This window comes from Monodon monoceros, unplaced genomic scaffold (assembly GCF_005190385.1).
Source record: "Monodon monoceros isolate NGI ecotype Baffin Bay Population unplaced genomic scaffold, NGI_Narwhal_1 Super_Scaffold_10, whole genome shotgun sequence".
Taxonomy (NCBI): domain Eukaryota; kingdom Metazoa; phylum Chordata; class Mammalia; order Artiodactyla; family Monodontidae; genus Monodon; species Monodon monoceros.
In genome coordinates, this window is record NW_021703766.1 from 7,178,844 (window position 1) to 7,195,636 (window position 16,793).

General features: G+C 49.0%; 1 protein-coding gene across 1 annotated transcript in view; it reads left to right on the forward strand.

Annotated features, from left to right (window-relative positions):
- Positions 1 to 16,140, forward strand: part of PKD1L2 (polycystin 1 like 2) — a 66,787-nt gene extending 50,647 nt beyond the window's left edge. Inside the window, 13 exon segments of the mRNA XM_029205968.1 lie at positions 995 to 1,194; positions 1,888 to 2,048; positions 2,050 to 2,112; positions 3,004 to 3,220; positions 6,660 to 6,749; positions 6,752 to 6,860; positions 8,062 to 8,170; positions 8,172 to 8,267; positions 9,430 to 9,526; positions 12,503 to 12,640; positions 14,258 to 14,443; positions 15,337 to 15,434; positions 15,660 to 16,140. Coding sequence (XP_029061801.1) covers positions 995 to 1,194; positions 1,888 to 2,048; positions 2,050 to 2,112; positions 3,004 to 3,220; positions 6,660 to 6,749; positions 6,752 to 6,860; positions 8,062 to 8,170; positions 8,172 to 8,267; positions 9,430 to 9,526; positions 12,503 to 12,640; positions 14,258 to 14,443; positions 15,337 to 15,434; positions 15,660 to 15,887 — 1,792 coding nt within the window. The 3' untranslated portion in view covers positions 15,888 to 16,140.
- The last annotated feature ends 653 nt before the right edge of the window (positions 16,141 to 16,793 follow it).

A 16,793-nucleotide genomic window follows, 5' to 3' on the forward strand; every position in this document is an offset into this window, starting at 1 on the left:
TTACAGAAGCAGGGATTATCTCCGAGGGCATCAGCACATGTGATGCCCAGAAACTCAGCAAGGAGCTCTCTGAAGGCAAAAGCTCCTCATCCCTCCCGTGAATCCCTGGTGCCCAGCAGAGAGCCTGGGACACAGCACCAGGGGCATCAAATATTTGTTGAATAAGACAAATAACATGGACAATTACTGTTGTTGGCAACTGACCTCTCTCTTTCTGCACCTGTACTCTGAGTCCAGGCCACCGGAACACCCCCGAGTGACAAAGCATCGTACAACCCTGGAGGGTTCTGGCATTGACCAATCAGGACAGGCGGCAGCTGGGAATCTCTACTCTGGATACTCTTAGCAGAATCTGGGCCTTTGAATAGCTCCTGTGGTTAAACTACATTCTACTCATAGGGAAATAATACAGGTTCTTTAGGAGAATGTGGTGCCATTTTCAGAAACCCTGTCTCACAATTTTTATTCTCTCAAACTAAGTCTGAACCCAAAGCCTTGGATTTTTAACCACTATTCTCTAATGCCCTAATTATAACAAAACAAATAATATTAGAGTTATATATTATTATTTAAAACTTATAACAAAAATTATTGCTAACACTGATGAACACTCACCTATATGCCAGCTACTTTGCCAAATGCTTTACAAAAATTATCGTCTTTAATCCTTTCAGCAATCCAGTGAGGCAGGTTCTGTTATTACCCCCATTTTACAGATGAGTAAACTGAGGTACAAAGGGTAAAGTAACTTGCCTGAGGTCACACAGTAGTAAGAGGGCCGTCTAGGGTTCCAACCACTCTGTCCAGAGTCCCCATCATTAACTTGAAGTGATGCTACTATGATGCTGTATTTCTTCTATAAAAGAAAAAAACCAGATGATGAATTTTAGAAACAAATCCCTCCCTCTCATCCCAGGATTGCTCCAAAGAGACTAGGCTTCTCCCCATTCCTGTCTCCCTAAATGCCTGTCCCTCTCCCCTGGCCTGTCCACAGCCACCTGTTTTTCATGAAGACCTCCACAGGCTTCCAGGATGGCCACATTTGGTACTCCATCTTCAGCAACTCAGCTTGGAGCAACTTCACCCATGCCCACCAGGTGTCCTGCTGCTTCTCACTGCTCCTCTGCACCATATTGACCACCATCATGTTCTGGGGTGTCCCCAAGGACCCAGCTGAGCAAAAGATGGGCTTGGGTAACTCCCACTGTCATGGCGATCAGGGCTAGTGGCTGGTGGACATGAACTGTCACTGCCCCAGAAATGCCTTGCAATTCCAGAGGTCCCAAGACCACCCTCAGGTTCAATAATTCATTAGAAGGATTCACAGTAGTCAGAAATGCCATTATACTCATAATTATTAGAGAAAGGATACAGATCAAGATCAGGAAAGGGAAGAGGCACGTGGGGCAAGGTCCATGGGAGACCAAGCGTGGAACTTCCAGTTATGATCTCCCAGTGGAGTCTGGACAGCGCTCACTCCTCCTGACAATGATGTGTGACAACACGCATGGAGTAATGCCAACCAGGGATGCTCACCCAAGCCTTGGTGTCCAAAGTTTTTATTGGGGCATGCTCACATAGACATGGCTGAACACAGTATGGCTGACCTTAGCCTCCAGCCCCTCCAGAGGTTGAGGTGATACGGTGCAACCAAGGCCCCCACCATAAATCACATTGTTAGCATAGACTATATGGTGTGGCCCAAGACCCCAGGTAAACAAAGGCATACCCACCAGGAAGGACAGCCCAAGGGCTTAGTGGTCACCTCCCAGGAGCCACTCAAGGGGCAGACCTCTCTTTGGGCAAGGTTAACCCTTACTGCACAGCCACCTTCTGGAAGGGGTGGAGGGGACTCTCCCCTTGACCCCTTCCCTCCATCTGCCCCAGGTAAAATCGAATTCACTTGGCAGGAAGTGATGATTGGGCTGGATGATTGGATTGGGCTCCTCATGTTTCCCATCAACCTCCTGATCGTTCAGATTTTTTGGAACACCCGTCCTTGGGTAACCAAGGAGCAGAACGCTGGGAAATGGGATGGGGGGCCCCCTCAGCCTGGCCCCCTCACCGCAGCCTGTGGAGGATGGTCTTCTGACACCTGAGGCAGTGACCAAGGCGGGTCCTCAACCCCGGCAGTGTGAGAAGCTCTAGCCTGGGCAGAAGGGGGTGGGGACTGGGGTTTGAGGCCTACAACCCACGTTGTCGGACAGCATCAGTCACTAAGATTTGTCAACTGCGTACACATGCACATATACATATGTGCACACAGTACACACATATACCTACACATGCATGCACACACACATGCCACACGTGCACACATTCACCACATACACACCTACAAACGTGTACACATGTGCATGTGTACACACATATACACATATATCTGCACAGTGCACACATGTACACATATGCACACACCTACACATGAATGCATACACACATGCCACGTGTACACATCCACAGACATACACCCCACACCTACATGTACATGTGTGCACATGCACACACATATGCACACCTGAAAACACACCTGCACAACCTGCACACATACATGTACACACAAGTGCACACATGCCACATACACATGTTTACATGCGTGTACACACCAGCACATATATTCACGCAAACACCTACAACATATACACACATGCACACACATTTTTGCGTACCTACTATGTACAAAATATTATACTTTCAAACAGATTGCAGGCTGGAAGCACACAGAAAGAATTCCCTCTGCATTAATGCACACGTTAAGCATTTATTGAGCACCTACTGTGTTCCACACTTCAAGGAATACAGCCTGGAATGTATCAGTTGAAATCCTAGAAGAGGGATTTTTATGGGGGACAAAACAGAAGCTCAGGGTGGCCCAACGTCATGTCTCAGTAGGCAGAGCTGGGATTCAGACCCAGATTGTCCAGCCCCAGGGCGAGTGCTCTTGACCACTCTGCTGCCCCCTCACCTGTAGCTCACGTCCCCTTCCCCCTGGGTGACTTGCAGGATTTGTGGAGACTCGTCAGCTCCTTGTTCAAAGCTCTGAAGGTGCCACCCCCTTGCTCCGGCTGGGACTTCGCGAACTCAATGGACATCAACCAACTGCTGGCCTTGGTGGAAGACGTCGTCTGTCAGCAGAACAAAGCAGGGCAGGTGTTCTGGAAGGAAGCCAGCCAGACAGGGGGCCCTTTAACACTCACTCTTGGGTCTGTGCAAGTGAAAGGTGAGTCCTAACATTTCTGGGCCGAGAGGGGGCATGTTGGAGCCAGGTGGATGCAGGACCGAGGGCCACGTCTGTATCACTATCACGAGGGAGTCAAGAAGTCCTACTGGGGGTCTCCCTCACCAGCCTCCACTCCAACCACTTGCCACCGCCTCCCTCGCAGTACCACAGGCATCCTGCTCTCCACACAACGCCAAGCTGCCTTCCCACTAAGCCCTGCACACATGCTTGTCCTCTGATCTAGAATGTTCTTTCTCCTCTCTTCACTTGGCCAATGCCTACTCAGACTTTATTCTTGGCTGATGTGTCCCTTCCTCAGGGGAGCAACCCAACCTCTGAGCCCACAACAGGGTCTCCAACCATGTGCTCTTTAGCCCCTAGGCATCTCTTGCACTGCTTTCACATTGCTTGTTGCCAAATCATGAATTGTGTGAAGAGCTGCACATATGTATTGCACATTATTCTGGTTTGAGCTAGTCTCTCTGGCTCTGCTCTTGCCCCTTTCCTTTCCATCTTCCACCCAGATCGCTGCCTCCAGTGTTTAGATCAGGCTGTCCAATAGAACTTCCCACAGTGACAGAAATGGTCTATATCTGCACTGACCAATATGGCAGCCACTAGCCACATGTAGCCATTGACACTTGAAATGTAGCTAGTGTGACTAGGAAACTAAATTTTTTATTTTAATTTTACATTTTATAAATAAGTTTATAAAAAAAAACTAAACCATATATGTCTTCCCATAAAAACCTGTTCCTCTTCCTTGTTATTCCTATGAAATCTTTATTCCTATGAAATACTAAAAATTCAGAATCACCTTCTCTTTCTCCTGCAACCCTCGCTTGCAATTCATACACACCTTTGAAAATATCTTTCGAGGGACTTCTCTGGTGGTCCAGTGGATAAGACTCTGCACTCCCAACTCAGGGAGCCGGGGTTCAATCTCTGGTCAGGGAACTAGAAAAAAAAAAAACAATTTTAATTTTAAAAAGTCACATGTGGCAAGTGGCTGCCATATTGGATGGTGTGGGTTAAGAATGCTGCCATTTTTAAAACACAAGGCTGGTCACAGTCTAAACCTTGTTTAGAATATAAAAATGGGGTCTATAGATTAGGGAGTTTGAATTCACGACTCTTGGCTCCACCTCTGATACAGTGAATTAAGTTTTCTAAGGTGAGGCCAGGAATCTGCATTTTTTACCAGTCACTTTTGTGACTGTTATGCACACTGAATGTTGAGAGCCACTGTCCTCAAGACCAGGTCCCAAGTCCTTACTGTAGCACTCCCTCCTGGCCAGGCCTATGCTGACCCCATGGTCAGCCCTACTTTGACCCCCGTGTTCCAGCCACTCTGGAGCATTAGCCCTGAAGAGCTGGGCTTGGGCTGCCCATGAAGGTTGTCCCTGCAGTAGCTCTGCTGATGCCCACGCTGGACACTTGGCCCTGTTTGGGGTCTTTGGGGTTTGGGGGACTTTGGCATTCACAGCATGGGCCTTAGAACCAGGACTCTGGAGTTGGCCAGACCTGGGGCTCTCCCAGATGCCAAAGCAGCTGTGCAACTTTGGACAGTTGTTTAACCTCTCTGAGACTATTTCCTCCCCCCCTATAAAACAGAAGCGCTGATCTACCCAGCTCCTTGGCTTGTTTTGAGGACTGAATGAGATCATACGAGTCTGACACAAAGCAAGGATTCAGTAAGTGTTTATGATTGCAAATGATGGTATCTTCCGGAAACATTGCCAGAACGCTTACGAAGGCTGTTGATGCTGGAACCATTAGCTGTGGCTTCAGTGATGGAGGCCCAGGAGGGAGGGGGAGGTAGGAGGCCTGAGTCAGAGGGAATCAGAGTCAATGCTGCCAGGTCTTTACCAACATGGGGTATGAGCCACAGCCTTCTCCACATCACTTGTTATTTTCTCATTCACTTCTCACTGGTGACCGGGGAGGGGTCCTGGGGTCAGGTTGCTCCATTTTGCCATGCTCTATATCCAGTTTCACACACCCCTTGTGAAGATGCACACTGGTCCAGACCTGGGCCCTTCCTGTCCCAGGAGAATGTGCCCCTGGGCACCGGCCTCCCAGCTCAGGCTCCAGGGACCCAGGCCTGGTTCCACCCGGAGAGTCCAAGCTTCCCTTAGAAGGCTCAGGGAATAATGAAAAGGTTCAAATTTGTTTTTTTCTTGCAATGAATATGTATTACCTCTGTAATTTAAAACAAAAAACACTTTTTTTTAGTTTTTTTGTTTTAAATATCAATGTTCTTTAAAAATAAATTTATTTATTTATTTATTTTTGGCTGTGTTGGGTCTTTGTTGCGGCGCATGGGCTTTCTCTAGTTGCGGCGGGCGGGGGCTACTCTTCATTGCGGTGGCTTCTCCTGTTGCGGAGCACAGGCTCTAGGCCTGTGGGCTTCAGTACTTGAGGCTCACAGGCTGTAGAGAGCAGTCTCAGTATTTGTGGTGCGCAGGCTTAGCTGCTCCATGGCATGTGGGATCTTCCCAGACCAGGGCTCGAACCCATGTCCCCTGCATTGGCAGATGGATTCGTAACCACTGCGCCACCAGGGAAGCCCAACACCTTTGTTTTTTTAAAAAAAAAAAAAAAAAAAACTTAAGGAAACTGAAATTTGAACAAACGAACTGTAGAAAAACATTCAGAGATAACAGGCAGAAACTTCTCCACTGACTGGTTGTTTCACGCTATTAAAGGACTATCATTATTGTTTTAAAAATTGATAATGACACATTGTGGTTTTGTTTTTAAAAGGAGTACTCTTCTTCCATAGAAGCATATTAAAATATTTAGTGTCAGGACGTGGGGCCTGGAATTTACTTCAAAATAATCCACAGGGAGAGGGTGGGTGGGGTGCAGGCGAAACAGGACTGATGATAGGATGAGGCGATAATTTTGAGCAATGGGTATAGGTTCATCTCATCATTCTCTTTACTTTTGTAATTTAAATTTTTTCATAATAAAAAGTTAAAAACAAACGATTAAGACTTATACCATCTTTGGCAACAGGCAAACTTGGGTTCAAATTCAAATCTTGTACGTATTAAAATATTTGCTGATAAGAGAACATGTCTAGGATTTGCTTAAGGTACTGCAGGAAAAAAAAATTGGAGGGCTGAGGCGAGACAATTTTGGCAAAATGTGGGTAATTGCTGCAGGAGGGCAATAGGTATACTATTCTTGTCTCTTTTACGTATAAGGAAATTTTGAAAATGCCCTTCATAAAAGACTAAAAGAGGAACATTTAAATCCTAACTGACCATATGAGCCAAGTATCCCATCTTTCTGAACCTCAGATTCCCCATGGTTTGGCACACAGTAAGCGATCGATACAAGAAAGCCATTACTAACACTCCTGTTTCTATTGCACACAGTCTGCTCTGTCACTCAGCACCAGCTGATGCTCTTTCTCTCCCTTGTCCTCCAGAAGAAATGCAGTGCCCCAGGCCCGAGGTGGGCCCAAGAGACGCTGGGAAGGACAGTGCCTACAGGCAGTGTCTCTACCTTCAGCTGGAGCACCCCAGGGCTTTTCCCAGGGCCAGAGCCACACCCAGGCACTGGGGCAGCTGCAGACCCTGAAGGGTTGCCTGGGGGGACAGCCCGGAACCCCACCTCCAGCACACTCGAGGTAATACACTCCCTTGGGTGCTCCCAGCCTGGGGCCTGCAGGGAGAGCACATCCCGGTACCTTGGAAGGTTATTCATCCAGATCTCCCCAAGAAGCAGCGATTATGGACTGCACAAATTCAGGGAAGAGGACTTTGAACAGGGTGATTTTGCCAGATGATGGTTAGAGCCCTTTGTACAGCACTTTACAGTTTATAACCATTTTCACGTGGGTGTTTCCTAGCTGCACACTCTTGGACAAGCCCCTCATCCTCTCTGAGCCATAGTTTCCTTACCTGTAACATGGGAATGATAATGCCTATCTCCTGTCAAACCTAAGAAGAATTTAAAAGGGCCTGGTCCATGAAGAGCAGCATGTGGGCTAAGCATGGAAGGGCCTGGAGACCAAAGTCCTCTCCAGGGTCCCATTGTCACTGCTGGCATAGCAAACATTTTGTTTACCAAACATTTGCTTTCATCTCCATGTGAACTGCCTTCCTCCCCTTTGAGGTCCCAAACCCCTACCCCCTTTTTCTCTGAGATGCCACATAACCCTCAGTTGCCTAACTTGTCCTTGAGCCTTATATTCTTCTGGAGCCCCTATATATATGTAATTAAATTTTTTTTCTCCTGTTAATCTGTCTCGTGTTAATTAGACCAGCCAGAAGAATCTAGAAAGGGTAGAGGGAAATTTTTTTTCTTCCCGAACAACAGCACCATAATTCAGTGAAAAAATGACCATTTTTTGAGATGTATTCTAAAATAATTGGTGATGATTTTATATTACGTATGAAATTTATTTTTAAATATTCCAGAAAAAAAAGAAAGCATGTGGGGATAGATGATACACGTTTGACAAGGAGGTGATGGTTGTTGGAAGTAGTTGACGAGGGTTCACTGTACTCACTGATTTCCGTATAATGGGGAATTTTCATAATAAAAACTTAAGTACCAGCCTTCTAGGCTTGCCATGAGGAATAACAGATAAAACCTGTATAAAGCAGTTTGCATGGGGACTGGCTCCTAGTAAGCACTGAATAAAGGTGACCTGAATAGAATATATGTATGTGTACCGGATAGAATACAGAATAGGATAGAGGAGAATACTGAGGGTCTGAGGGGTCAAGGAGCTTGGCCAAGGTCACGCAGCTGGTAGGGTTGGGGCAGGGTTTGAACTGGAGCCCAAATGGTGCCCCCCTGATTATACCCATCCTCTCTTGCAGCTCCCTGCAGGCGAGCAAGCCCCCTCGAGGCCTCCCCTGGTGGTGTGTCTTGGTGGGCTGGCTCCTGGTGGCAGCCACCAGCGGAGTGGCAGCCTTCTTCACCATGCTCTTATGGCCTGCACTACGGGCGGGTCAGCCCCCTCAAGTGGCTCATCTCCATGGCCGTCTCCTTTGTGGAGAGTGTGTTTGTCACCCAGCCCCTGAAGGTCAGGACCCCTGTGTGGCTGCCCTCCTGCCCTCCTTCCCTCCACCCATGATTTCCCTCCTGCCAGCTGCCCAGTTCTTAGGCTTCAGCAGTTCCTTCATCTATTCAATCTATTCATTCAACAAACCCACTTGGAGCACCGCTTCTGGGTGGACCTGGGGCAGGAAGGTAACTACCAGGATAACCCATGCTCCCTCAGGGCCAGATGCTGACATTTCATCATCACAATCACCCTTAGGAGGGGTCTCACCTCCATTTTACAGATGAGAAAACCTGAGGTTAAGAGAATAAGGTCACCAAAAAATCTTGCCCTTAGGCCCCATGTATAAATAGGAATGATATCATATTTCCTCAGGTCTAGGATGCTTTTGATTGTGAGATGAGCCAGCAACTTACACAAACTTTACCTTCAGAAAAAAACCCACCAAGCCATTAAATGTGTGCATGAACTGGAAATACGCTCCTATTTCTGAAAATGTAAAATTACGCAAGAGAGCAGTGAGAGTCAAAGAGACCCTGAGCCCCGCCTGGAAGGAGCCAGGCAGTAGGAATACTGTGTTGGGGGAGCTGCAGAAGTGACGGAATATTTAGAGAAAATCCTTCCACCTACGAGGCATCACAGAATCCCCCACCCTCATTCTTCCCTGAACAGCCTTCGTCAGAGACTTAAACAGCTCCTGACACCTCCCTCAATCTAGTCTGAGAATATTAAGAACAGAGACCTGAAACTTTTTGTTCTCCAATCAAACCACAGAATCCTACTGTGCTTGTGCACTGAAGGTGCACAGACGATGTAATGGAAGGAATTACTTAACACGGAAAGAAAGGGAGGGAGGGAAGGAGGGAGGAGGCAGGTGTAAGCAGCTATGCTAGTGAGTCACCAGGCTGAGGGGTAGGAGAAAGGCCAGCAGGTGGGAGGGCAGGAGAATGCCGGAAGCAGCGTGAGCTCAAGGATTTGCTGGTCTCTGCCTGGTTGGTGGCCAGGCACGCAAGCCCTGCCCCTGCCCCTTTATGACCACGTCCCCTCTCTGCAGAGGATGGCTTCCCCAGAGCATGGCTCCTGCCCAGGACACAAGTGTGGCTCCCGTTCTACCCAAGCTCAGACCAGGAATTGACAGGGAGTTTCCAACACAGGCTTGGGGTTCACAGTGGGTGCCTTCCAGGTGCTGGGGTTCGCTGCTTTCTTTGCGCTGGTGTTGAAGACAGTGGAGGACGAGGAGGAGCCTGTTGCCCCCCTCCCAGGACGTGTCTCTGGCCCAGGTAATGGTGCCCAGGTGCAGGCAGGGCTCTGGAACCTGACAAGGCTGAGAAAGCCCCGTGGAGCCCAGACACTGGGTGGTCCCGGCCTCAGACCTTCGCTCCCCATCAGCCTTCACCCTGACTATTGAAGCACCCCCAATCCATCCAGGGACAAGCGACTCTTCCTCTGTCTCTTGGGCAACCTGTTCCTCCCCTATCCGAGCCCTTCTCTCTGACACCTAAGCATGAAGAGGCACCATGGGGTCCACGCTCTTCAAGGGCCTTCATCCTCTGTGTAATCCCAAGCAAGCAGCTTTCTTCCCCAGGGCTCAGGTCATCAGACAACCAAAACACAACAAGCTTGTGTGCGTGAGGGGTGTGAGGGAGCTATAATTAGGGTTCTAAGACAAAGGTCTGCAAACAACAGCCAGGGGGCCAAATCTAGCCCAGCGCCTGTTTTTGTAAAGAGTTTTAGTGGAACACAGCCATGCTGACTGGTCAGAGGAGCCCACGACCAGCCCTCTTCCCCCCAACCTGATTTCTCACTTCCCAGCCAAAACTCCTGAGGGTGTCTCCAATAAGAGAATTACAAAAAACAAACAAGCAAACAGAACAGATTCAACACTCTAATAGTCTATACAGAGATTTTGACTTTCAGGGAAAGTAAAACAGGAACAAACGAAAGCCCACATCCCTACATCATCATGCAGTGTGGTGACCTCCTCATGGGACTGTATTCTTCTGCCCTACAATAGGGATTTGGCTTTGTAGATCCAAAAAGTCCATTAAAACCATCTTCCCAAGTCAAAAGAGTAATTTTTCTCCAAAGAGACGACAGCCTCCTGACCAATCAAATATTCATTCAGTAATTCCTTTGGCAATTATCCAGGGAGTACTTTCTGTGTGCCAGGCAGTACAATGGCTTCGGAACATGACTTACATAAAATCCAGTCACTCTAAGTGTATAATTACTGATTTTAGTAAATTTATAGAGTCGTGCAACTATCACCACAATTCAGATTTAGAACAGCTTTTTGGAACTTACCCCCAAAAGTTCCCTCTTGCCCATTTGAAGTCAATCCCTACTCTCAGCCTCAGCCCTGGCAACACAACACTGACTGGATGGAACAGGTTGCTGCTCTTGGAATGAACAGCCCATCTGGGAAGACACATTACACAAGTAAATGCACAAAACGACTTGTAAGAGAGAATGAGGGGGTAGAATAAGAGGGTGGCTCCTAGAGGATGGGAGAGGGAGGGTCTGAACACTGGGCATGTGCAAAGGCCCTGAGGTGGGACAAGAGCTTGTCATTTTATAGCAATTACTGACAGGGTGGCCAGAGCATGGGGAGCTGTGTGTGCATGGAAGAAATGCTTCAAGATGAGGGCAGAGAGGTGGATGGGGAGCAGGTCATACAGGGCCCTGTAGGGCCTGGGGCCATGCCGGGGTTTTGGAGTGTTTGAAATAGGAGAGCAGCATGATCGGACTTGTGCTTTTGTGACTGCTCTTGGAGACCAGAGGTATTGGGTCAAAAGTAGAAGTGCAGAGGCCAGTAGGAAGACTACTGAAATGGTCCAGACTAGAGGTGGCATGCATTAGCAGTGGGGGTGGACAGAGGGGCATGGATCCAAAGGATAGATGGGTCAATATACCCCTATCAGACTGGCTAAAAAGAGTGATAACACCAAATGCTGACAAGGATGCAGAGAAACTGGAGCATTCATACGTTGCTGGTGGGAAAGCCATTCTGGAAAAGTTTGGCAGTTCCTTTCAAAACTAAATATGAGCTTACTATACACCCCAGAAATTACACCCTTGGGCATTTATCCCAGAGAAATGAAGAATTATTTTCATATAGGAACTTGTACACAAATGTTCACAGAAGCTTCATTTGTAACAGTCAAAAGATACATTTGTAACAGTCAAAAGATATTTAGCCACTCCTAGGAATCTACCCAGGAGAAATGAAAATATATGTCCACACAACACATTCATAGCAACATTATTCTTAATAGACCAAACTAGGAGTAATCCAAATGTCCATCAACAGGTGAATGGATAAGCAAAAGGTAGTATGTCCGTACAATGGAATATTACTCAACAATAAAAAGAAACTAACTACAGGGAATTCCCTGGCCGTCCATTGGTTAGGACTCTGCGCTTCCACTGCAGGGGGCCCAGGTCTGATCCCTGGTCAGGGAACTAAGGTCCTGCAAGCCACGTGGTGCGGGAGAAAAAAAAAAAAAAGAAAGGGAAAGAAAAAGAAATGAACGACTAATATACACAGCATGGACAAACACCAAACCATCGTGCTAAGTGAAAGATGCCAGATACAAGAAACTATGTACATATGATTCCATTTATATGAAAAGTCCAGAAAAAAGAATCTATGAAGACAGAAAGAAAATTAATGGGGCTAAGGGTGGGGATAGAGTGGGAGTAGAGACCAATTTTAGGGACATGAGGAAACCTTTGGGGGTGACAGAAATGTTCTAAAACTAGGTTGTGGTGATGGTGGCACAACTCTACAAATTTACTAAAATCACTGAATTGCATGCTTCCAACGGGTGAAATTATGAAAATTATAGGTCAATAAGGTGGTTTGAAAAAGAAGATACTTGGAATGACATATAACAGGACTTTGAGATATTAGTAACCTTCATCCTTCCATCCTTCCAAGTTTTGGAAGCACTGGGATCCATCTTAGAGTTCAGGAACACAGAAAGACAACATCCAGGAATCAGTAAGACTTCAGGTGAGGAAGGCATCTGTGCTTTCAGTATGAGGAGAATTCTCCAGCGGGAGAAGAAGGGAGAGAATTCTGAGCACTGGGATGGCATGGGCAGAGGCATGGAGGGTAGCATTGGGAAATGGCTCCCAAGGAGGAGGAACAGTGGATCCCGTTGTACCTGGTGAGGGGAGTCTCTTGGTTGAAAACGTACAAGCTGGTTCCACTGCCCATTTGGGGGACTGTCCTTATGCCCGTGCTTTCACAGACCCCTCTGCCTTGTTCCAAGCACGAAGAAACAGCAGAAGGGACATCTACGAGAAGCCTCTGGCCTCTGACGTTGAGAAGATGAAAACCACCCACCTCAAGGAACAGAAAGCACTTGCCTCAATCAGAGAAATCCTGGGTAGGCAGCCAAGATTACTTACGAGCAACCTTCCCACTCGCTGGTTCTCAACATAGATTTGAGCAGATGTGGTACAATCTCTGACAGGCCCACACTGCTTCTGGGCCCATCGCCCCAGATATCTACCCTCCCCAGCTTCTCCCCTAAACTTAAAATCCTTCCGTGGCTCTTCCAGGCCCCTAGATAACGTCCAAACTCCCTGCTGTGCTCCACCCACCCAGGTCACCCCTCTCGGCCCCTTGTGCCCTCAGCTCCAGTGACACTGCCGTCCCGCAGCTCCTGACCCAGGCCCTCTGGCATCTAGTCTGCCTGGAATGTGCGCACCCTCCTCCCTGCCTTTTCCTCTGGTTAATTCCTTTTATTCTTCAACTCTCAGCCCAAAGGCTGTGTCGTCAGAGAGGCTCCTCTGGCCCGCTGACCAGACGCTTTCAAACCTCACTGTGTGTCTTAGTCTGGGTTCCCCCACAGGCAGATCTGTGCATAAGTAGTTGGTTTGGGAGGCGATCCTGAGAAGCACTGGTAGGAAAAAGTGCAGGAAAGAGACAGAAGCCGATGGAAGGCGGTTGGTGAGTGGGTTCCATGTGGGCAACTGGGGCTCAGTCCTGCTGAGACCTCGGGAGGGGCGAGCGTAGTACGTACCCCCTAGTTGCCACCCACCAGGTCACTGATGAGGGCTGCTTCCGAGGAGGGCGCTGACCCTGCCGCAGCCCTGGCCTGCCCTCCCACGGGGAGCCCATGTGGCCAAACCACAGAGTGGCGGAGCTTGCGTAGGAGCTGCATGTACAGAATGAAAAACAAGACAGATGTGGGCAGAACCCCAACAAGTCATCTTGGAGCGGGGGTGCCAGAATGCAGATTCCCAGGCCCTGGGCCCAGAGATTCTGGTTCAGTAACGTTCTGCATCCCCCAACATGATTCTGATGTCGGGCCTCCTAAACTAAATCTTTGTACCTAATGGGCCCTTAGGTCACACTCACCTGTCTACAGGTGTGCTCCATGAGGGCAGGGAACACGTCTGTCATCTTTATTGCTCTATCCTCAGCACTGCAACGTGGCAGAGCCTCACTTTTTTTTTTTTTTTTTGGCCACACCATGCAGCATGTGGGACCTTAGTTCTCCGACCAGGGATTGAACCCCTGCCTCCTGCAGTGGACGCTCCGAGACCTAACCACTGGACCGCCAGGGAACTCCCCAGAGCCCCATTTAAAAAAAATTCTATTTAAGAAACATTCATACAGCCCGAAATCCGTTCAGGCACTATTTTAAGTGCTTTATAAATATTAATTTGTTGACTCCCTCATCACAACCCTGTGTGACAGAATTATCCCCATTTCACAGATGAGGAGAGTGAGGCACAGAGGGCTTAAGTCACTTGTGAAGGGCACATGGATAGGAAGTGGCAGAGCTGGGATTTGAACCCAGGCAGGAGGCTCATGGCCTGTGAACTTTACTACTTTCTGCTGTCCTTATAAGGACTGATTCCTTTGGCACCAGAGGGGCGAGGGGCTGGTCTACAAGACCTCAACTGTTCTGAGCCATGTGCCTTTCCAGTTCCTGCCCTGGACTTGGTAGGAGCTGGGGCCTCTGCCTGACCAGGGGCTGTGCCTCCCTTCCCAGCGCACCTGGGCTCCCTGTGGATGCCGCTCCTGGTGGCCTACGGGCAGGGGGACCCCAGCGCCTACCACTTCAACAGACACCTTGGGCACAGCTTCACCCGAGGCTTTTCAGCCGTGCTGGACTTTCAGGACTTATTCACGTGGGCCAACACCACCCTCGTGAGCAACCTGGACAGTCATCACCCAGGTACCGTCCACCCACCCCAGGACACGGGTCAGCTCCCTTCTGGGAACAGCTGTGGGTCACTGTCAACTTCAGCCTTACAGAGAACCAATAACCACAGGGCCATATGCTTTGAAGGAGAGACCCTCTGAGGGTCCCTAGCCCTCCCTGGATGCAGAGTGGAGAACCTCCTTCTTAGATAGCTGAGCAGGAATTGGCCAGGCAGAAATGGTGTGCCAGGCAGAAGGGACAACATGAGAAAAGGCAAGCCTGAAACACCGAGGCACTATGCTTCCTGGAACTACAGAGCGTGGAGTGCGACTTCAGTGTACGGTAGGAGTTGGGGACCCACGAAAAGCAGAGCAGGAGAGAGGAACAGGGGCCAGATCATGAAGGCTCTGGAAGCTCATAGTTTGTGCTTAAGGGAGTGAGGAGCCACTGACAGCTTCTCGGTGAGGCAGTAACATAATCAAATCTGTGGTAGAAGCTGCATTGGAAGTTGGAGTTGAGGGTAGGTAAGTTAGGATGCTGGGCAAAAATGATGCGACTGATGTAGGGATGGGGGCAGAGGTGATGGAGAGACGGGGTGGGTGCAGACAACATTGAAAAGGTACTATTGGTGGGCCTCGTTGACCCTTAGGATGTGGGCATCGAGCGAAAGGACATAAATGGTCTCCAAGTTGATGACTGGGTAGGAGTTGCCATTCCCCAAGAGAAGTTATGCAAGAAGTAGACCAGGTCCAAGGTGGGGAGATGGTGATGAATGGTTGAATGTAGTCTGTGGTTGGCCATGAACTTCTCTTGGGTAATTCTACAACGGGCACACTGAAATTCACGTTAGCATCCAGGCCAGAAAGCTTGGGATGTGTTAAGATGATGTTGATGGCTAGATTTATCCACTTGTTTCTCATCTCCAGGCTTTATCACTGATGGGAACCCCAAGCTGGTGGGCAGTGCCCAGATTTGCCAAGTGAGGGTCCAGGAAAGCTCTTGCACTCTTGCCCTGCAGCTGCAGGCTTCTCTTTTTTTTTGTTTTTTTTTTTTCGGTACGTGGGCCTGTCACTGTTGTGGCCTCTCCCGTTGCAGATCACAGGCTCTGGACGCGCAGGCCCAGCGGCCATGGCTCACGGGCCCAGCCGCTCCGCGGCACGTGGGATCTTCCCGGACTGGGGCACGAAACCGTGTCCCCTGCGTCGGCAGGCGGACTCTCAACCACTGCGCCAACAGGGAAGCCCTGCAGGCTTCTCTTGATGGATGCCGTGTGCCATATTCCCTGGATGTTGAAGACCTGTCAGACTATGGGGAAGGCTGGAATGCCTCTGTCCTCAATAACAGCAATGACTTTTCCCAGGCTTGGCAGTACCAGAGCCAGCGCCGAGGGTATCCCATCTGGGGCTAACTCACTGTGTACCAGGGAGGAGGTTACGTGGTCCCCTTGGGGACTGATCGCCAAAGTGCGTCAAGGTAAGGCTCACTGGATTCACATGCAGCAGAGGAAAGACATTTGCTCAAGTGCAGGTCTGATTGGAGGGTGCAGCTTTCAAAACAGGGCCGAGCCAAGCTCATTGTATCATTGTGGGGAGGGGCTGGGGGATTCAGAGGCATTCAGGTCATATTTTCAGGCCCCTGGAAACTGTGCAATCTCAGAGTTCGAAGGGAAATCCTGCTTCCAGCATTCTCAGCCTGGTGGCCTCTGCTAGAGCCAATACAGGGATGGGAAACTTAGTACGACGTAAAGTGTCCGCCACCAGGCAAGTAGGAAGTGGTGAAGGCTCTTAACCTTAACCAAGAATTATGCAGGGTCTGAGGTCTTACCCTACTCATAAGATAACACACTAGCCTGTTTCATGGATGCTGGCAGAAGACACAAGACTCCTAGGTCAGAGACAAAGGATTTCATTACTCACAGCAAAAGCAGTAGCAGAGCTTCATGGTGTTTGAAGTCAGTTCCCTAGGAAGGGCCACGACAGATGCTTGCCCATGCAGTGAGTTACAGTACCAAGGAGGAACACTGAGCTTGGAGCATTCACTGTTTCTACAGTGGCAGAAGCAAGCCTGCTCTTTGTCTGAAGGAGGATGCCACCTCATCCCTTGAGGTTGCTCACTGCAAACTCAGCCCTGAGACGATGCCTGGGTAAAGCCCCGCCAGAGCCTTGCACTCCTGGAATACTCAGCACGAATGTGCAAGGACACTCAGGGCCCACACACACTGTGTCTCCCAGCACGCTCTAGAGTCAGAGAGCCCTAGGTTTGAAACCGTGGCACTGCTCCTGTTAGCTGTGTAGTCGCAGGTGAGTTAGTGAACCCATGTGAACCTCCATCTCCTCCATGGCACTATTACAGCACCAAGGAACACAGGGAGCAAGCCCCAAAG